The sequence below is a fragment of the Canis lupus genome, chromosome 12 (genome assembly GCF_003254725.2).
Source record: "Canis lupus dingo isolate Sandy chromosome 12, ASM325472v2, whole genome shotgun sequence".
Taxonomy (NCBI): Eukaryota; Metazoa; Chordata; class Mammalia; order Carnivora; family Canidae; genus Canis; species Canis lupus.
The window spans coordinates 34,791,237-34,813,319 of record NC_064254.1 but is presented as its reverse complement, the minus strand read 5'-3'; the positions used below and the strand labels follow the sequence as shown (position 1 = coordinate 34,813,319).

The 22,083-nt window shown below is 33.4% G+C and overlaps 1 protein-coding gene and 1 long non-coding RNA gene across 53 annotated transcripts in view; one reads left to right on the top strand and one right to left on the bottom strand.

Moving 5' to 3' along the window:
* RIMS1 (regulating synaptic membrane exocytosis 1) overlaps positions 1–22,083 on the bottom strand; it is a 477,898-nt gene that overhangs the window by 63,269 nt on the left and 392,546 nt on the right. For 44 of the 50 annotated variants that reach the window (XM_035697433.2, XM_035697436.2, XM_025444990.3 and 41 more), the window contains one exon: positions 3,957–4,192. The exons of the other annotated variants lie outside the window; for them this stretch is intronic. In XM_035697433.2, coding sequence (XP_035553326.2) covers positions 3,957–4,192 — 236 coding nt within the window. The remainder of the gene's footprint in view (positions 1–3,956; positions 4,193–22,083) is intronic. 50 annotated transcript variants of the gene reach the window in all.
* The window catches only part of LOC112658739 (uncharacterized), a 178,237-nt gene that overhangs the window by 108,294 nt on the left and 47,860 nt on the right, over positions 1–22,083 (top strand). For all 3 annotated transcript variants that reach the window (XR_003135929.3, XR_007401211.1, XR_003135930.3), the window contains exon 2: positions 1,872–1,990. This is a non-coding gene — a long non-coding RNA (uncharacterized LOC112658739). The remainder of the gene's footprint in view (positions 1–1,871; positions 1,991–22,083) is intronic.

The following is a 22,083-nucleotide window of genomic DNA, read 5'->3' as shown; positions in this document are numbered from 1 at the left end:
TCCAATGCAGGACTCTCAGGACCTTGGGATCACACCCTGAGCCAAAGGCAGACACTCAACCGCTGAGCCACCTAGGTGCCCCCCAATTTATTTTTTAATGCACAGGTCTCACCTCATTAAGGAATCCTCTTGAAATTGCATGAGAAAGTGAATCACACTCTGTGCTCCCCCTGTACCCCTTTGATAATTGGATAGTTGCCCTTTCTGAGATGGAATATTAATATGTAACTCACCCTTTTCTACTTTGACATCTCTGAAGGCAGGGTCAGTATTTCATCCATCTCTTTAGTATTCCTTGCTCCTAGCCCAGTGCCTAGTATAGTGTCTATCACACACTAGCAACAGGACTGTGCTTAAATGTTTGTTGAACCTTATTTCAAATTCTTTGTTGCACAGTGGTTAAGAGCATAGGCTTTGGTACCCAGAAACCTGGGTTTAAATTCTGGGCCTATCACTTATAATGGGAACTTGGGCAAATTACCTAATCACTGTATGCCTTAGTTTCTTCAATTTCAAAATGGGAATAGGGCAGCCTGGGTGGCTCAGTGGTTTAGCACCGCCTTCAGCCCAGGATGTGATCCTGGAGACCCGGGATCAAATCCCATGTCGGGCTCTCTGCATGGAGCCTGCTTCTCCCTCTGCTTGTGTCTCTGCCTCTCTCTCTCTCTCTCTCTCTCTCTCATGAATAAATAAAATCTTAAAAAAAAAAAAGGGAATAGTAGCAATGGTACTTCATAAGTTTATTATGACCAATAAAGGAGTGAAATTATATGTACACATATGTGCATATGTATAACTGAAGAATGCATGGGAAAAGCTCTAGAATGTAAATCTGTTACTAGTTTTATTCACATAGACACATGAATACTTACCATTCTTATGATACTTCTACTTGTAGGTAATTGCAGGGGTGTTATTTAGGGATGAACCTTCACAGATGTTTAGACCCTTCTCAAAAATGCCTTTATTTATAAGTAAGGAAGGGATTTCCACTGGGGGAATGTCATATAGTTAGCCTATAAGTGAGGGAACAAATCCTCACACTACTCAGGCTGGGCTTCTAAATCTACATGAGCTAAAAAAACTACCTTGAGTTCTAAAGCCTAGCTCTAAGTTTACTCAGAATTTCATTCAATTTGAAAATATTGCTAGATCAGGATCAGGAGTTTTTTCTTATAATTTTCCTTTCTTTCACTACTTCACATTTCAATCTAATTCAGCTACCATTTACTGAATAGTAAATAGTATGTTGTGATTGCTTGAAGACATTTACCAGTAGTAACACCTAGAGTCATTGGAAATGTCTTGTCACTTTCCTATTAAAAATACATATTTAAAGAAGTTATTCCTACTTTAATTGTGAATAAATAGTGTGGTAAAGGTGATTTAAAAATATTAATATTATTTATAACTGAAATATCCTGTAAGAATAATCATATGTAACTTTAGAGACTAGTATATCGTTAGAATAATTATATATCTAATTAAAGAGCTAATAAATGCTCTTCATAGTAAATATACATATGTGAGTATATGTATAAAATTTACTATTTTCAATTTGTTGAAATAAATTTTACTTGATTTCAAACGAAGACTCAAATATGCCACTTTGAGCAAACTTGCAGTTATAGCAACAAAAGCAGAAAAGCAATATGTTTGTAGTCTATCATTCTAAAAAGAGTTGATTAGACTTTATTTCTGAGTGCTTTGCATTTTCTTGATTCTCTGTTGTCTGTGTGGTAGAGGGTAGAGAATCTGTAACCCAGGCTGTACAGATTAGAGGTTTACTATAAGAGAAGACCTTACTTAATCTTTTTTCACATTAAAACAATTAAACATTTACATTAAATGTAATATGTTCTATTTCACAGAATACACAGCCTGTTTTAATGTATAAGGAATGCTGTTTTCCTCTCCATATCACTTCTAGAAGACAGAACAGGGCAAAAAACCACGGCATGCACTGAAACAAAGAGGCATGACAATTGAGGTTTGTTACTATTTGTCGTGTGCTTTAGAAAGATGGAGAGTATCAAATAACAGGTAAAATTATGATATAGAAAAAGAGACATAAAATTTTATACCTGGAAAGTTCAAACAAGGACATCTAGTCCAACCCACCCATTATATAAGCAAACTAAGTCCTATAGAAATGAAGTCAAAGTTGATTCACTGAGTCATTTTGGAATAGAATTATTTTGTTAGCTTGGCTTTGTAACCCGTTATCTTTTTCCGCTTCCTTACACTGCAACCTAATCCCCTAAAGTAGGCATTCCATGGAAGTTATTAACAATGCAACCTTTTGGGAAGGTAAATATTATTTGAAATTAAACAATGACCATAAATGGAATAAAATTTAAATTAATAAAGCAGAGTCTAAGTGTTTCATCTGAACCTATTACCTACAAAGTTGTATAACAAGTATAGATTCTATATAAAATTATTGTTGTGTTTTAGTCTAAGAAACTATAATTATACTTAACTAGTGAGTGATAGAGAGGGAACTAACTATAGGGGAAAAATAAAAGAAGAGAGACTATGAATAGTTAGGGAAAGAAGATACCTGCTCGCTAAACCTGCAGCCTCTCACATAGGAAAGACTGGTTCATCAAAGAACATTTCCATTTCATCTAAGTGATGACGGATTTTGAAATCTGGTGGTGAAATCCTTATCCACACTGTAAACTATCATTACATCAATACCAAAAACCAAGAAGCATCACCATCAAAAATAAGACAAATCAAACAACACAAAGGAAAAATGCCTCCTACTCTTTAGGAAGAAGTCTGACACTAGGAAAATAAAAAATTCTCCTTCCCAATGAACATCTCATCTTAGTTGGATGGCACAGAGGCAGATCCATCACAGAGACTAGCTAATCTAGGTTCATTCTATGTTTTTCAGAAAGACAAACCTCTGTTTAAATAGCTGTGCACTCTAGTTCAGTTTTTCAATGGTTTAATATCCTACCTTTAATTTATTTGTAAGTACGTCCACTAGAATGCACATTTTAAAATAGGCACTCTCCAGGATGCCAAGTTAACTATGAAAAGAATTTCATGAAAGTTTTTTGGCATAAGTAAATTTTGTTACAAGACTTTTGCTGTTAAGGAACAGAAATACGGAACCAATGGTTATAACAAGAGAAACAAGTACTGACAGTTTAAATCAATTCAATATTTCACTTACCTTTAGTTTTCCATAGTACTGAGCATAGTACTGAATTATCTAATAATGTCTGATAAATATTATATAATTTTGGGCAACTGAAAAAAAATTTTGTAGTACAGAAATAACCATCCTCCTTTCTGTGTTTGCTTTTTTCTATATACCTTGAGGACATAAAGCTTTTAAGATTTATAAGCTGTAGAAAGTATCTGAAACTCAAATTTGTATTAAGACATTATTCTTTGCACAAATCCACTGACCCATTTTCCTAAAGTAAAAATAACTGCTGGGTTTTTAACTTGCACTGAAAATATAACAATCACAGTTCAATAATTATATTCATACAGTACCTTGAAGACTATATTTCAAGTTGCACAACTGACCTTCTTTTCTATAAAAAATATAGATAGAGCCTAAATCATAGGTAATTATATCATGGAACATTTTGAAAAGGAGAATCCTGTTGCTTTTCTTGCATATAAATCAATTTGGATCTTTAATACTTCTTTGCATTTCCTTGCATATTTATAGACATGACTTTATTTCTTTTTTTAACTTATAGAAAATATCTGACCACTTTATAGATTGACAAATGATACCTTGTTAGACAGCTGTACAGAAAAAAAATAAGCACACACATGTGACAGATTTTCAGAGACAGAAAAATAAATTTCCTTTTGCAAAGAATCAGTACACTCTACAATCACTCACAAGCCATAGCACGAGGATCCACTTTTGTCTCTCCAGCAAGAATTCGAGGTGTCTAAGTTGAATTCACTTCACTCACCTGTTTGGCTTAGTTGGGATGTGCTTCTACTCCTTCTAGATACTATGGCAACCACTTTGGCACTCAGGCTGGATCTCCTTTTCTTTCCACCTGCTCCAACTGTACCCACAGCCGTGTCGGACTGACTGCCATCATTATGCTCCAGTGTGTACATCTCCCCACTCACACTGGTGCTCTTCGTGATGGCTCTTCCTGAAGTCCCCATCCGTCTGCCTTGCATTTTAGGGGTAAATGAACTATATTTACAAAGTAAAAACATATATGCATCCATAAATTACAGGTCAGCATAACCAAAGCTCTAAATCTAATTAATTTTGAAATAATCCAGGTAAATTTTTAGCAGGAAAAGTCAGTTGAGTAGTAGGCTTATAGCTAGGATTTACTAGACATAGCTTAAAACAATAGTATTTTGACATAGGAATCTTAAACTTAGAGTAAAAAGAAATGCAACCAATGTTATCCACAGGGAGGAAAATGTTACTAATTTTAGAGTTACTGTGTTACTTTCAGAGAAAAACAAAAATATTTAAATCAATAAAACAAGTTCATATACATTCCTCAGAAAAAAGTATTATTAAAAATGGATACTCTGGATTTGCCATTCAAGGCTTAAAAAATGAAAACATCTGTTCTAGTTCCAACTAACAGATATCTCTTTTACAATCTGAGGCTTAACGAGTCTAAGACAGACTACTAATGAGGCAAAAAGAATCACATTTCCCTCTTTCTTCCTTATCCCCTCATGTTGCATCTCTTCCAAATTCCACTTCCTTTTTCTCTGTCAGTGTTTCAAACTCATATGCTCAGATTGAGATGTTCTTTTTTTTTCCTTGCTTATTATAACTTGCTTGTCTATGTTTCCAGATTATACTAATTTACCTGAATAAATTACTATACTTCTTTCCTAAATGAAAAAAATTACTGTTGAGAATTTCAGGCACCCTGGAAGTTTGGTGGGGAAAAAAAATCGCCTCTACTTGCTAAAGTAAATGTATGTCTGTGAGTTGGGGAGAGAGCTAAGGCAGGAAAGTTGGGAGCCACGGATGTTAGGATTCTTCATATCTTTTAAGTTACGCTGCATATGCAGTTATATTATCCATGTAGATTGCCCTCTTTTGGTCTAGTAAAGACCTGGTTTGATATATCTGAAATGGCCCTCTTTATTTTATGTTTTCTTAAAATATCTGCAAAAATTGACTTACATGACCCTTACCACGATCTTGATTTTCTATTTCTTGTTTTGAAGTACAAAATACGTTGAAACAGTAACTTTTAACAGTGATGACATTTAATACTCAGGTTGGGATAAATCCTAATATGATTAGAAATGATAAAACAAATATTTGGGATCATGTAATGTATTTGTGGTTAAATATATAATGAGTGTTTCAGTAGAAAGGGAAACTGATATGGGATGAATTCAGAAAAATGGGAGAATGAGATTGTGGAAGGCTTAGAAGTTATGGAAATGAAACAAGACTGTTGGATCCTTAGTATCCTTCCATGAATTGAATTGAAAAATGAGACCCCTATTTGATAGGAATCATTTTTAATCCCTACCTGAATTACTTGGTCTATATCATTAATAATATTAATACTTGTACCCTTTCAATTTATTCTAATCAGCTTTTCATTAACTCAAAGCTTTTAAAGCCATTTAGTTATGCTATGTGCTTTATGCAAACTCTATTTCAAAACATTATTGAGGACAGTATTACCTATAGCTAGTCCAAAATTGATTCTTATGGGGTTTGTATTCCCAACTCCAGGGGACCTTCTTTCATGATAAATATTACAGTAAACTTCTTCTGTGTCCTCACCAATTTATTTCAATGCATGATCTAAATCTGCCACGTCTCCTTAAGCTTACTCTTACTACCTGCTTTTTCTACTATTTTGCTTGCAGACTTTTTGCTGGAGAATATGAAGCAATGTCATAATTTGGTCAGTTTTGTAGTTATCATGTCCATCTTCAATCAAACACTTGTGATTGAGAAGTCAGTAGTTTTTCCACCTCTCATCAATCTTTTTAGCACACTCCTTGCAGGAGTTATTGAAAATTTCTTTTCTGATGATTTTATTCTTACCTTAATAGTAAAGTCTGGATAAACTAACATGTACCTTTTGTTTCTCCATTATTTCCATGAAAATGGAGTTCTATTACAACTCTCAATTTGTATTTTAAAAGTTAGTTCATAAAAAATACTATTGTAAAATATTTGACAATGTTCTTTAGGCACAAGGTTCTTTTTAGAAAAATTTAAAAGTATAGGGAAATGTCATCAATAATATTTCTGTCATGAGAGTGTATTCAATATGAGCCAGGAAGATTCAAAATTATTTTTTCATGGGCGTTTAATCACAGCAATGAAATGTTCTACTATGTTGAAAAAATTCTGGAAAGCAGCTATGCTCATCACTATATCACCAATGCAAACCAATGACAAAACTTCTAAAAAAATTAGGGAAATCTGTATAGTGATTACCACTTATGGAGTTAAGAATTTATGTTAAAATTAGTTTTGTGAATAAATGATATAGTTTTTCCTCAAAAAATAAAATATTTAGAATTTTAAAAGCATTCTTATATGATATGACAACTGTACACAGCTTCCTTAAGAATATGGAATATCATAGTGTTCAACAAGAACATGTTAAGGCATTTTCAATTCTGTTTACCTAATTGAGGGGAGAGGTTTCTGGGTTCTAATCAGGTTAATTTAATTCATGTGAAGGTTACCATTTTACTGCAAATATGCTTTCTATTCCCCTATTTTGTATCCTTTTATTTGTTTCGCTTCCATTGCCTAGTAAACTATTCCCGTTACTTAGTTTCATTTAGTGCCTGAATCCTTCAGGATGTACTTTAAGGTTTTCTGCTTTATAAAGCTCAGAGCCTGTTTAGTGTTATGACTCTCGTTTCCCAGTCCTTTGTTTTCTGTTTTCTTTTGGTTATATTAGGATTCTTACATTTTATATCAGCATGCACCTTATGCATCACTAGATTTGCCACAGTGCCCTTCCTACTGCTGAATGAACTGAAAATTTGAGTAGGAAGCAAAAAAAAAAAGTGATGTTGGTATACAAATGGACTAGGATATAACCCATCTTTAAAAATAAATAAACAAAACCCCCACCTTTCTTCTTTGATACCCCCCCTCCCTCTGGCTACTGGCTTTTTTGCTAAAAAATCTTCTCATGCAGTTGTCTGTATGTTCTGTCTTCCTATTCTATCTTGAACTAATTTAAATCAGGCTCTGTCCCCACTACTTCACCAAAGCTGCCTTTTTTATTAAAGTCACCAATGATTCCACATGGTAGTCCTATCATTGCACAGTCCTTACCTTTTTGACCTCTCAATAAATCATGTATGTGACAAGACATTTGATTTTACTGATCATGAAACACTTTATTCTCATGATTTTCCTACCTCATTGACAAGAAGACCTTTATCCTCTTTGTCACCAAATACTGCGGTTCTTCAGTGCTCAGCCCTCTGACCTATATTCTTCCCTATGACACTAACTCCCCAGGTGTCTCCTCTCTCAGGCTTTACATATTAAACATTGCTGCAAATTCCAATTGTTTTCTCTCCACTTGTACTCAGTCCTGAACTCGAGATTTATATAGTCAGCTGTTAACTGACATTCCTGTTTGGATATGTTTCTCAAAAATAACATGTTCCACCCAACTGAAAAACTGCTCTATAGAACTTATCCTTCTTATCACATTAAAGATACCCATTCTCCCAATTGCTCAGAGTAATAATTTCCCCCTATAAAGAAATCTAATGTGGATTTTAGACCAAATAAAATAGTTGCCTTATTTTCTAATGGTTGATGTATTATCTAACAAGCCCACTGAAGGGTCATGTGACTCTCTAGGGGAATGTGTAAAATTTTTGTCTATTTACTCCTATAATAATTATGGTTCAAAGATTTTGCAACTCTGTAAAGCTAGATATTAACTTGAAGAAAACTGATAAGGAGCAAATGATAACTATTTAGAAGATGAGGTAACTCCAAAGGTTACAGTTTTACTGACCTAGAGAATATTACCCAGTTTTGAATCTAAATTCATAATCTTATTCAGCATTCATCTTTTTTTTCAATGACTATATATGTGTATACATAAGTACCTGAGTTTCTTGGATCATCTTTGGAATCTATTTATCATCCTGTTGGTTTTCTCACTAATGAGTTAAAAGTTCAACATTTGCTACCTGTTTGTCTTATTACTGTGTTTTGATTTTGAGAATAAGGTTTTGGTAGTGTTGAGGAGTCCCATCAAAATGCCCAAATGGACCCCCTGCTGGATCCAATTAAACTATGTTGTTGGAGCAGGGCACCTCCTGTACTCCTTAAAGGTTGCCTTTAAACAAGTGGCAACAGAACATGACTTTTAGTCTCTGCTTCCTTTTTTCAGACTCTGGTTTTCTGTATTTCTTTGTTTTGTTTGTTTGTTTCTGGTTCTTGGTAAATTGGCTCATATTTTGCTTGCTTGTGACTAATAATACAATCCTCACTAATGGCACCAATAATAGGAAATCCATTCATGGAATCAAATCTGTTGGATGATAGATATCAGGATATATTATAAGTTGGATGGCAAAACCCCCCAAAATTGGGTTTGTTAGCCTTTTTTACATGTCTGTTAGCTTGTTACTAAAAGTTCACATAACTTATGAAAATGTCTTGTGCATACTGAAATAAGAACTGCTCTTTAAAGTCCAGGCTTAGATTTCGGTGGTAATTTTGGTCCTTTGGCTAAGTGGGAAAACCAAGGTTGCTAGTTCTCTTCGTATTCTTAAAAACAGTCTTTTTAATTGATAATAAAAATCTTTTACTTTCTATGTACCCTAGGAATAGCTGTCCAGGCAGATAGATATTAGATCCAAAGTTATCTTAAATTTAATAGAACTCCTGTTCTGACTGAACTGTATAGATGAGTAAGTACTTACATAATTCTAATATGGGTAACTAAAGAATCTCTAGAGAAAAAAGAAACTGAAAATCAAATACTTTGAATATGCTAGCCTCTTAAGAAAAAAAATTCTCAAAGAATTGCTAACTCAGAAGAATTTTAATAGAAGAATTTAAGCCCATAATCAAAGCTAATCCTTTGAGATATCAAACTAGTTTGATAAATTTGGCTTAAAAACAGCCTTATAAAAACCATGATGAGATGCCAGTTCATACACACTAGGATAGCTATAATAAAAAGGAGACACTAACAAGTGTTGATGAGAATCTGAAGAAACTAGAACCCTCATACATTGCTGATGGGGAAGTAAAATACTACTGCTTTGGAAAAGTCTGACAGTTTCATTAAACTTAGACATAGTTAAATTAAACTCAAAGTTATCGAATGATTCAGTAATTCCATTCAAAAGTTAAACATAGTTACCATATGGCCCAGCAATTCCATGCCTTGGTACACACTGAAGAAAATTTAAAACACATATCTACATGAAAACTCACATATGAATATTCATATCAACGTCATTCTTAACACTGAAAAAAAGGACAACCCAAATGCTCATAAACTGATGAATGGAGAAACAAAATGTGGCATATCCATATACAATGGAGAATTATCAAACATAAAAAAGGAATGAAGTGCTGTTATAAACATGGATTAAGTTAAAAACATCATTACATGAAAGAAGCTAGATACAAAAGGCTACTTATTGTGTGCTTCCATTTAAATGGAATGTCCTAGAGTCAAATTCACAGAGACAAATGTAGATAAGTGGTCACCAAATGCTAAAAGGGGGAGAATGGGAAGTGACCACTAAATGGGCTTCTTCTGGGGGATGATAAATATATTGTGGAATTAGACAGTTGTGATAGTTGCACATCAAATTGTGACTACATTAAAAACTTCTAGATTTTATAATTCCATAGGATGAACTTTGTAGTATGTGAATTATATCTCAACTTAAAGTTTTGTCTTCTTACAGATTTTACCAGCATGGTATATGATATGAGCACAAAATTTCATTTTCTTTTTTAGAAAATGAAAGACTTAGACTTAGATTGGTTTTCCAAGACAGATTGGTTTTTGCATGGGCAGCCAGAATCTGGAATTCCTAAACTGGTTTTACTTAATGGAACGCTAACACAGTAATAATGCTTAAGATTATGAAAAATGTAAAATTATGTAATAACTAAATTGAATTGTAATTCTGATAAAACTCTGTTATCAATAAGAATTAAGTTGGAGTGTCAGCCTAAGCAAAATTTCCAAGTGATTAGTGAATTTTAAGATTTAGAATTAGTATTAAAAAATTCATTAATTAATTAAAAAATCTCTGAATAAGAGATTCTGGATAATAAGAATATAGATATTTTCTAAGTTAGAATATAAAACTTGGTTAATAACCAAGGAAATATATATATGTACATTTAATTTTCATATGATATATAGTAGCTTTGCCTTTGATAAAGTTTATCTTCATTTCTGCCCCTTAAACAATATATCTAAGGGATATTGTGGGTGTAGGGTGCTTTCATGTGTGCTCTATAACTTGCTGGTATGCTAAATTACTTGCATATGACAGTCTGTTGTGCTCAATTACCTACCTCTGAGTTTTCTCTATGAAATAGAAGCTTAGGTTAAAAGTTGTAGTTAATATTGACAGTTGGTTCTACACTAGGAACAAAAGTGGCATATACTTTAAAATATGTGGATACATATTCAAGACAATAGATGTGTTTTTATTTATCAAAGGAAAAGAAGGAAATAATTTCTTAGATTAAAATACCTGGAATGTGAATGAAGATAGTAAAAGACAGAACTTGAGCAGATACATTAAATTGTAGAAGGTCTGAGGAAAAGTGAGCTATTTACCCTGTTTTATGGTAGCTGTAAACAGTAAGTCTGAAGGGCAAAAAAATAAAACTTTGACAAACTGGCTCCAATTAATGTAAATATTCATAATATACTAAGAAAAGTCTGTGAGTTATTTACTAAAAGTTATATTAATACAAGATTAAAATTTGATTTTCTGTTAAAATGATGAATTGATCTTAGAATATTTAGTTGAGAGCAACTTTCATTTAATTAGAAGTGGCAAGCTGACCATTAAGGAACAAGAGTTCTACTTTATATGTAGAACCAATACCTACAAAGCCTGCAAAGGAAATTGGTTTAGTATCTGTTTTATGGCTCACAGGATCCTAGAACTACGGATAATAAAAAAAAGTCTGTACCCTGAATTTAGCAGAATTTTAGAGATCTCATAGTGATAGGTACAGCAAATGATGTCTGGTAGTGATGACTGCTTTGGCTCACACTGTAAATAACATACATTATTTAGTGGGATATAATTTACCATAAAATGGCAAAGATGGTATGATAATCTATATGCATTTTATCAAATCAAAGATGTCATCAATATTAAAATACATTATTATTTTATGTATTCTTAAGAAAGAAAAATGTTGGTAACAAAACTATGGCATGCCATCAATTGTAAAATATATACCAATTTCATATATGGCAAAGTATAAATAAGTGAGAACCATGAAATTATGATAATAGCCAATTTAGAAACTCATTTTAAACAAGAATTTTTAAAAAAAGATTGGTAAATTATAATCACTTTCTAAATATTCAACATGCCAAAAGAATCTGGAGGTCTAACAAGATTCTATGGTAAACCTGAAAAGGGGCCAGTAATATAAGGCATATTAAAAGATGGCTGTAATATACATAAATTCATAATTCTGTTAACAAAAATACTAAAAATCAACCCAAATTATTTAGATCAATATGGAAGTTACTAATCACAAATTGAAATCAAACAGAAACTTGCTGATCAATATTAAGAAACAATTCCCAGGCATCTATCTCAAAATTTTCAGTAGTTAAAATACAGGGCTGATGAATGACAACCAAATGGCATCAAATATCTCCTGACCATGTCTAGTGGATCTACCTGAATAAGCATCAGTTAGAACTGAGGGATGCACTCAAGTTAAATCACTATATTCAATCTCTTCAAAAATGCCAGCCGTTCAGAATAATTACCTCTGTGTAATTCTTGCTGAATTTCATTCGTATACACATACACATGCATGAGGCTATAAGTAGTTTTTGGTATTGAGGATGTACATACCTTTTGTTAGCATATTCTTAGGTAACAGACTTATTCCTAGGTATTTCTAGTTTCTGATTATATTATACTAATGGTATTTTATAAATTTAATTTCCTAAAGTTTGCTGCTAGTACATAAAAATACAATAAATTTTTGTATTTTGCCATTGTATCCAGTGACTATACTAAGTTCATTTATTGATTCTAATAGTTGTTTTATAGATTATTTTGGGTTTTTTATATGAAGAATCATAAAAACTATGAATAATGACATTTTAAATTCTTCATTTGCAATCTTTATAGCTTTTATTAACTTATTTTTTACTGCTATATTGCTATACTGCGAGGTCCAACACTGGCTAGGGCCATGTGAATAATGTTTGATAGAAGTTGTGAGAATGGCCTATGAAATTGGGGCAAAAGTGTTCAGTTTTTCACTATGAAATAAAATACTTGCTGTAGGGTCACTGTAGATAATTTTTATTGTCTTAAGAAAGTTCTTAGTTTGCTAAGATATTTTATCAAATGTATGTGCTGAATTTTATCAAATGCTTTTTTCCCTTTATTGAGACGATTATATAATTTCTTTCATTCTGCAATTAATTATATATGGAAAATGTAAAACAAATTTTGCATTATGGAACAAAAAGTTTTGTCATAATGTATTTTCATTCTCTCAAAATCTATCTGGATTCAATTTGCTGAAATTTTATGAGAGATTTTGGTTTGTGATTTTCCTGTCTTCTAATGTCCTTATCAAAGTTATCAAGGATAGGCTGGCCTCACAAAAAGATTTAGGAAGTATTTTTACTTTTACTTTTTATTCTCTAGAGAAATTGCTATATGCCTGAGAGCATTCATTCCTTAAATATTTGGAATAATTTATCAGTGAATCTGCATGGGTGAGGAGTTTTCTTTGTGGGGAATATTAAAATAATTTCAGAAGCATTAAAAAAATAGACACAGGACTCTTCAAAGTTTTTATTCTTTTTATGTCATTTTTAGTAAGTTGTGCTTTCTAAGAAATTTGTACATTTCATCTGAGTCAGGGTTAGGCAAACTTATTTTGTAAAGGGCCAGATAGTAAATATTTTAGGCTTTGCAGGCCAGATTGTTTCTGTTGCAATTACTCTACTATTATGGTAGATAAAGAGCCACAGATAATATATAAGGAAATGATGTATTCCAATAAATCTTTATTCACAAAAATAGGCGGTGGGCCAGATTTGGTTTGTTGGTCATAGTTTTGGCTAACCCTGATCTGAACTGTAAAACTTACTGGCATACAATTGTTTAAACCATTTAAATATTTGTGTATCCTACACTGGTATCTCCCTTTTCTCATTTCATGACATTGGTTATACGTATTTAGTCCATTTACTTTTGATGCAATTAATGAGATAGCTGGAATTGACCCTATCACTTGCCACTTATTTTTAATCATTGTGTTCTTTTACTTCTCCATTTCTGCCTAGATTAATTTGGTCTCTTTTTCTACATATTAGCATCTGAATTATGTATTCTTCTATTAGTTATTAATGGACACCTTCAGGATTAAAAAATACATAATATATACCTTGACTTATTAAAAACTTCCTTAAATTAAACATTTTATCGCTTTCAAAAGAATGCGAAAACTTTAGCATGGCTTGATTCCATTTACACCCTTTCCACCTTTTATGTAGGTGTTATATATTTTACTTCTATATTTTTTTGTTTTAGAGAGAGAAAGTGCACATGAGTGGTAGGGGAGGGGTAAAGGAAGAGGGGGAGGGAGAATCTTAAGCAGGTTCCATGCCCAGTGTAAATAGTGATAGTAAATGTTGCTTAATCTCACAACCCTAGATTATGACTTGAGCTGAACTCAAGAGTCATACGCTTAATTGACTGAGCCATTCAGGCACCCCCTTCTACATATGTTTTAACTACGACAAAATATTGTTATCATTATTAACTCTTCCCAGTGTTCATTCTTTCCTCAAATTTAGTGCTTCCCACTGGGGGCATTTTCCTTCAATGTGGAGTACAGGTCTACTGGTGATGAATTCTCCTACCTGTTGTATTCCTCCCTTCCTTCATTTTCTGTAGGATATTCTTTGCTAGGTAATATTTACTAAGCATAAAATTTTAGGCTGGAAATATTTTTGTTTTGTTTTTTTTCCCTACAACATTCTTTCTTTTGGTCATTCCATTGCTTTTTAGCTTTTATGTATCTGTTGAAATTTCAGCCAGTTTTATCATTGTCTTGGTGAACTTCACATCTCTTTACCCTGAGATTCTTTTAAGAAATGTTTTTTTTCTTCAGTTTTCAGTACTCTGATCATGATATTGGTAGATTTTTTTTCTTTTTACATCCTGTGGATTCTTTTATAGGTTTTTGGATTCATAATTTGATGTATTTCATCAGTTTTGGAAAACTCTCGGCTAGTACTTTGGTATTCAAGTATTGTTTCTGCCATTTCCTCTTCTTCTGGGATCCAAACTATATATATAGATTAGACCTTCTCATTATGCCCACATATCTCATATGTCCTCCTCCAATTTATTTCCTTGTTTTCTCTTTGTCCATCAATTTATACACGTTCCATTGACCAGCTCAAGAATTCTCTATTCTACTGCTTCTAATACCCCATTAAACTGACCTATTACATTTTTGTTTGTATCTTTTAGTTTTAGAATTGCCATTTAACTTTTTAGAATGGGTTCCAGGTCTCAGCAGAAAACACCCAACATCCTTTGTTTTCTGGAACATATTAATCATGAATATTTTAAAGACCCTATATGAAAACTCTATTATTGATTTTTGGTCAATTGGTCCTTTTTTATTAATCTAATTTTTAAATCATACCTTATAAATTTTAATTAGATGCCAGCCACTGTGGATGTTTGCTCTCTTATTTTCCTTTAATCAGGGTAAAATTTTCTTTTGGTAGGCAGAGAGAAATCATCTCATTCCTATTCAGAGTTGACCCTAAAGCTTTGCCATTACTTGTATAGTGTAATGCGTATCCCCAGAGTTTGGTCCTTCTGGACTTTGTCCAAGAAACTAAAGGTATTTTTCAAACCCCTCTGACTGTGGAACTTGAGGGTGATTTGTCTCCCCAGCACTGGGTACTCACTGGAATCTTTCTTCAATCCTTCCTTTAATCTTCTAGCCATGCTTTTTGTTTGGTTTCTTGGGAGTCTTTTCCTGTGTATGCTCACTTCAGGAGTCAACAAATTATGGAAACCTGTAGCAAAGTTTGGTGCCCCTCAGGCACAGTTTCCAGCTCCTTCTCTTTATCAATTCCTGATCTGTGATCCCTCTCCTCAGTCCAGTAAGACTGCTGCTTTCTGCTTAGGCTCTATTATCTCAGGTCACTAAATCAGAAAGTACCTTCAGAGAAAGCTGGGTTAACTTTGGCACTTACTTCACTTTATTTCTTCTTTCCTTCCTTTCTTTTTTAAAGAATTTATTTATTCATGAGAGACACAGAGAGAAAGGCAGAGACACAGGCAGAGGGAGAGGCAGGCTCCCTATGGGGACCCTGATGTGGGACTGGATCATGCCCTGAGCCAAAGGCAGCCACTCAGCTACTGAGCCATGTAGGCGTCCCTCTTCTCCTCTTTCAAAGATTGAATTTCTTCAAATTTCTGCCTGTTTTGTTCCATCCAAATACCCTCAAACATTTGCTTGTTTGTGTTTGTTGGTTTAGAGGTGGGAAGGTTAGTCTGATACAAACTATATTGTTATGCCTGAAACTGGAAGGACTGTGTCTTCTTACTGTTCTTGAATAATGGTAGATCAGTGATGCTTTCAAAATCTCCACAAGATTAGCCATGAAGTTTTAAGTATTATAATTGTGCTGTAGCAATTTATTTCTCTGCAAACGACACCAAATAGCTTCTGCCATATCAGTCCCTCTACGTACCCTCAGCAGCCTCTCTGCAATAGACAACTTGGAGGCTTCCCCTCTGAGTTGGTATCATCTGCTACTCAAGGCATAAAACACTGTTTCTGTGTTTTCCAGCGCTAAAACTGTCTCTAGTTCTCACAGAGTCTAGATGGGAATTTTTTTGATGGGGCTTTCCAATGTTGTGCCACTGACTTTAGAGAGCTATACATTCTATTCAATAGGCAAATAAGTCAGCATCTACTCTTGATGTTTCTCCTCATTTGAGTCCAGATTTCGTTGAATTTGGAAGTTGTGTTCTATGATTTATGATTTAAAGATATGGTTGTCTTCTAGGTTCATGCTGGATGAGGTTTTTCGTTTCTTTCTTTAAAAATGTGGGTAGTTTTCAGCTGACAATTAGAGAGGAATAAAAATCTCTGTTTTCTGTAATCTTCAGTGTAAGATCATAGAATTCTTTTTAGGAAGTAAAATCAATGAGTCTTGATGACTCATTTCAGTATGCAATCTCAATGGGAGTGATATACTTCCAAAGGGTAATAACTGGTTCTTGGTAGAGGTAAGAGGGGTAAACCCTTCTTAGATAACACAATGGCTGTGGTCCTCTAAAGAGCCACAGCACATAAACAGATATAATGTTATCTACGATATTAAAATGTCACGTGGGAAGGACAATTAGGAAAATAACATCTAAGAGGGGGTTGATAATGATAAAATTGAGGAACAATGCATTAGAATGAGGATGGGGGAAGAGTTAAAATAAAGGTGGCTTCCAGGTTTTTGATTTGGGAACCAGGTGGATAATGGGATGGGAAGAATATAATTACTCTGTTCAAATACTAATTAAGTCAATATGTTTATATATTTAAGAAATATTTTAGGATCTCAATGACTACAAATAGCTAGTTAGCAATATATGTTTTCATGTATTTCCAGGATATTATAAATGCAAGTAAATATATGTTTGTACACACACACACACACACACACACACACACACAGTTCAACAAAACCTGGTGTGCAATATTCAGTGAATACCAAAACATTAAAAGATAATCTCACATTACAACATTTCTTATCTGTCAATATGACCGGATAAGAAACTTCCTAAATACATTCTGTAGACAACTTGTATTGATTGCTTATGTGTACTTATCTAAGGTCTAAATATTCTCCATGGATATGTATATGTCTCTATCTTCAATATATCCATATCTCTCTGCTGAGTGCCATACTGTCCATGAAATTCTAATTACAGTTGATTCATGAACAATGTGGAGGTCAAGGGCAATGACTCCCTGCAGTCAGAAATCTGCATCTAGCTTTTGGTTCTCCTAAAACTTAAAATACTAATATTCTACTGTTAACTAGAAACCTTACTGATAAACACCATTGGTTAATACATTTTGTATATGTATTATATGCTGTATTCTTTCAATAAAATAAATTTTATTTATTCTTTAAAACAAGAGAAAAGAAAACTTAGTAAGAAAATCACAAAAAGACAAAATACATTTATAGTATTATACTGTGTATGTTGAAAAAAAATCCACATATGAGTGGACCTGCTCAGTTCAAACCCATGTTGTTCACAGGTCAACCGTACTTGTGGTGAGGTGATCTTCTCCTAGGTATAGCAATTATTTTGTATCAATCTGTGGAATGTGAAGACCTAGCTTAAATTTTTTGCATTGTTTTGTTTTTTGCTTGTCAGAAACCTCTATCGAATATACCTCCCAGTTATACTGCTTCTACTTGAATCAAAAAGGTCACAGACATTTGCTTGTGTCAAGCATAATGTGTTCAGTATCCTGTCATCTTGGCCACAGCTGACTGAATCAGGGACTGGCATCTGAGTTGAAAGTAGGGGGGACCTGAAGGAGGGGGAATAGAGGGCTAGCTGAGGACAAAGCATAACCCCAGGGCAGCACATTGACAAGTCTTTGAAACAGGTAGAGGGATATTCCTCTAAGGACTCAGCTGCCTCCATGTTAATACTTTGCCAAGGGCAAAGGCAATCTTAGCCTGACACACAGGATCCTGTAAGTCTACTTTAACATATAAAAATTTCTTTAGAAATTTCCTTTACTTCTACCCCTCCCCCAAGATATGTGTTGGCAACCATGCCCCAAGCACATGGCCCACTGATATACATCTGAAGGGTCTCATGACTAAGGTTTTACTAGATGGTAATAAGTGACCTTTTCCCAACTATAGCTAGCCCTCTCAATGTCCTGGAAACCTTGCTTTCAAAATTCCTTAGGGAGTATGCTACCCCCTAAACCCCTCCCAACTCCCAGGTATATATCAGTCCTGTCCCCGTGCTTAAATAAAACCACCATTTTGCACCAAAGACATCTCAGGAATTCTTTCTTGGTCGTCGGCTCTGGACCTCACCTGTATTCCAAAACTTCATCAGCCTCTAAGGTCAGGAAGACAGCCTATAGACTGTCCAGGCTTTGGACCTCTGATTACGGGATGCTCTTTATTTGATGATTACTAATTGCTCCTTTGATCATAGGCCCACCCATCTTCTTTCCTTAAATTCCAACATCCTCTGAGTTCCCAGAATCTCTTTCTCTAGCTTAGCGGTAATCTCCCTTTACTCCTTACATTTCTGTTCCATGCTCCATCTACTATTCTTCCTCACATCTTAAATGGTCTTTTCTCTGTTGGAGCTCCTCTCTGTCCTTTTCCTGTCCTGAGCTCCCTCCACCTTCTGCTTTGATGCTTTGATGTCCCTGACTGCTATCTTCTTAACACCTCAGACATCACTGTGAGTTCAAGATACAATTTTCTTTGCCCTGCCCTGATATTTGCTTTCTAACTTGGGATAAAGTCCCTAGGCCCATAGTTCTTGCTTTTTTACACCTACAATTATTTTCTTATTTATTAATTTCATTTTTAACTATTCCCTTTAAGGAAGTAAATTTAAAACTAAAGAAAATAGGAATGCATTAAATATTAAACATCTATTCTAGCAATGTGGTAGGTAATACATTCTGAAAATCTTTTCACTCCCAAATGCCTAGAAATTATGTGAAAATCACAACAAATACCCATTACAATACAAACCCAAGTTCACAAGAAAGGCACATCCCTCTAGCCAAAGACCAAGAGGGAACTGAAAACAGATTGCTTAATGGATTATGAGTGTCTTGGGAGGTTTTATAGAGAGATTTAGAGCAGGCCCAGTGGGGAGTCAGAACTAAAAAGCCTGCAGGAACCAAGATCCTTAAAGAACAAGGGAAAACTCAGTCCCACCCTAAGCCCTAATGGCCCTCACTGGTTACATTCTAATGCATTATTTCAGGAAGAAAGAGAAATGCCCCAAAATGAAAGTCTAAAATACACAGGAAGTGGTTAGCAAAGAAACTTGAAAATGTGGGGTCAATCTAAAGCATTTAAAAGCAAAAATAACATCTAATAATGGGAGAAAGAAAACAAGTGGAAAATATGTAAATACATTTTGTTATGTTAATACAAATACTTGTAACATAGAAGAGCTAAAGTGACTAGAATAACTTTTTTTCCCTAGGAGGGAGTAGAAGTACTTAAATTTAAATGTGTTATTTAACTAAATATATCTATTTGAAACACTAAATTAGGCACTAAAATCAAAGAAATAGTATAATTTCCAGAGTAATAAAAGGGAAAAATGAAATAAATACAATTCAATTAAAAATCAACCAGGAAAGAGGAAAAGTATAATAATAATAAAAATGGAAAATATAAAATTGGATAGTAGAAATAATTCCAAATATATAAGAAATCAAAATAAATACAAACTGATTAGGAAGCCAATTAAATGAGAGACTTTCAGGCTAGGAGAAGAAAAAAAAAATCTAAATCCATCTACATGCCATTTATAAGAGATACAACTGATACATAGTCTCAGAAAGGTTGAGAATAAAAGGATGGGAAGAGTTAGACTGAATACTAATAAAAAAAAAAACCCTTATGTTCTCATATAAAAGTTTCTTTAAATCAAAAGAATATTATTATTATCAGAGATAAACAAGTTCACTCCTTAAGATAAAAGGGTTAAATTACCAGACTGTCAATTCTAGCTTTATTGCATATTGGCTATGTGAATCCACTTCGATCTTTATTTGTAAAATGAGGACATTAATAATTACATTACAAGGCTGTTATAGCAATCATGATCTTGCATGTGGACCATCTATCAAAGTTCCTGGTATGCAAAAAAAGATACTTAATAAATCAGTATTTTTAATATATTAAAAATAAAATATTTTAATACATAAAATATTATATTTTCATTATATTAAAAATATAATATACATATCGCATAGCTATGGCAAAATTATGAAAATGACACATGAAATAGGTGAAGTTTGGAAAGCACTGGCTCAAAGTAAAAGGATATTTTATCCATTCCAAATAAGAGAACTGTCACAGAATTTGAATATTCACCCAAGGAAGGTATTTAATATTGATTGCCAGAGTTCATGCCTGGTGACCAATAAAACAATTAGCTGCCAATCAACATAATACAGCTAGATTTATAATCCCCATTTGGTTCTGCAATGTGCAAACATAAACATGTAAACACAGTACATTAAATAGAAATTTAAGAATCTGTTAGAAATTTCCCATTATATACTTTTTGGCATAAAAATATAGTAACAATTTTCGATCCTCTCAACAGTCATCCTGCTATTTGGTAGCTACTATAGCACTGAGCATCCTTAATATAGCTGGTCTGTGTGGTAATTACAACACATCAAAGACTAAAGGGTGACATAACTGGCTCTTGAGGAAGTCCTCATGTGCTTTAAGAATTATATAGTATTGAAATAAAGGTAGACAACATCTTAGCAACAGGGGAGTTTCTTATACTTAAGTCTGATGTTGTTTTCCTTGTACTTAAAAGATGTCTAAGCTTTAGACATCTTTAATAATATGTTATACTGAAGATGTGCTGTTAGCAGCTGTAAGTTAATTTCTTATATATTGAGGGGAAAATAATAATTAAGCAGGGAGACTTATATTCTTGTTTTATTTAACAACAGAATATTAAATTAAATGTGTAACTTCTTTTAGGTTAAATTAAATTACAAAATTATTGGAAAAAAAACTTACAGGCAATCATAAATAGACGTGTATAAATTTTTCATACTTTCTTCCAAAGACACACTGACTTATTTTTCTAATTAAAGAAAAATTTCTAATTATCATTATCTATGATCTCCATTGAACATGTTCTTTAAAATATTTTATTTAATTAATTAATTAATTAATTTATTTATTTAAAGGTTTTATTTATTTATTAATGAGAGACCCAGAGAGAGAGAGAGAGAGAGAGAGAGAAGCAGAGACACAGGCAGAGAGAGAAACAGGCTCCATGCAGGGAGCCTGACGTGGGACTCGATCCCGGGTCTCCAGGATCAGGCCCTGGGCTGAAGGCGGCGCTGAACTGTTGAGGCACCTGGGCTGCCCTTTAAAATATTTTAAATTTAAACAGAATCTATGATCTATTTCTAATAAAAGAATAAAACTACAGAGAAGTAGATTTCTATAGAAAACATTACAATGTACTTTTAAAACTCCATGTATAGTGTATACTTTTCCCCCACATGAGTCTCTACTAATATCTAATTATAATCCTTTCCACAAATAATCCCATCTTTATAAGGTATTCCAAGTTGCTATTATCTTTTGAAAATTTAATTTATTAAAACTTATTTTTTATTGTCTATTAGATAGTAAGCATTTATCTAATTTTCTACTGACATTCCCAGTATTTAACTAAATACATCTTAGTAAATCTATAATGAAATTGCAGAGTAGAAAGGTAAAAACAAAGCAGGCTAAAGCTTTTCAAACAAAACCAGTGCTGCTTTATTTACTTCAAACTGCAATGTTAAATGGCTTGCAAGGAAGAACCTTACCAGGAAAACCTACTCATCTGTCCCAAGAGCTCTGTAACTTGCCATTACCAAGTCTGTTGAATCACTTATATTCATAGGTCAAGCAGTATTTTGTTTATAATTATGGCGTGGTATAATAATTTAAATATATAGTACATTTAGTCATATGATATATTAATAAGTATGGTATAGTATTTTTACTGTACCTTTTTTAAAGGGCACATGGCATATTCCTTCTA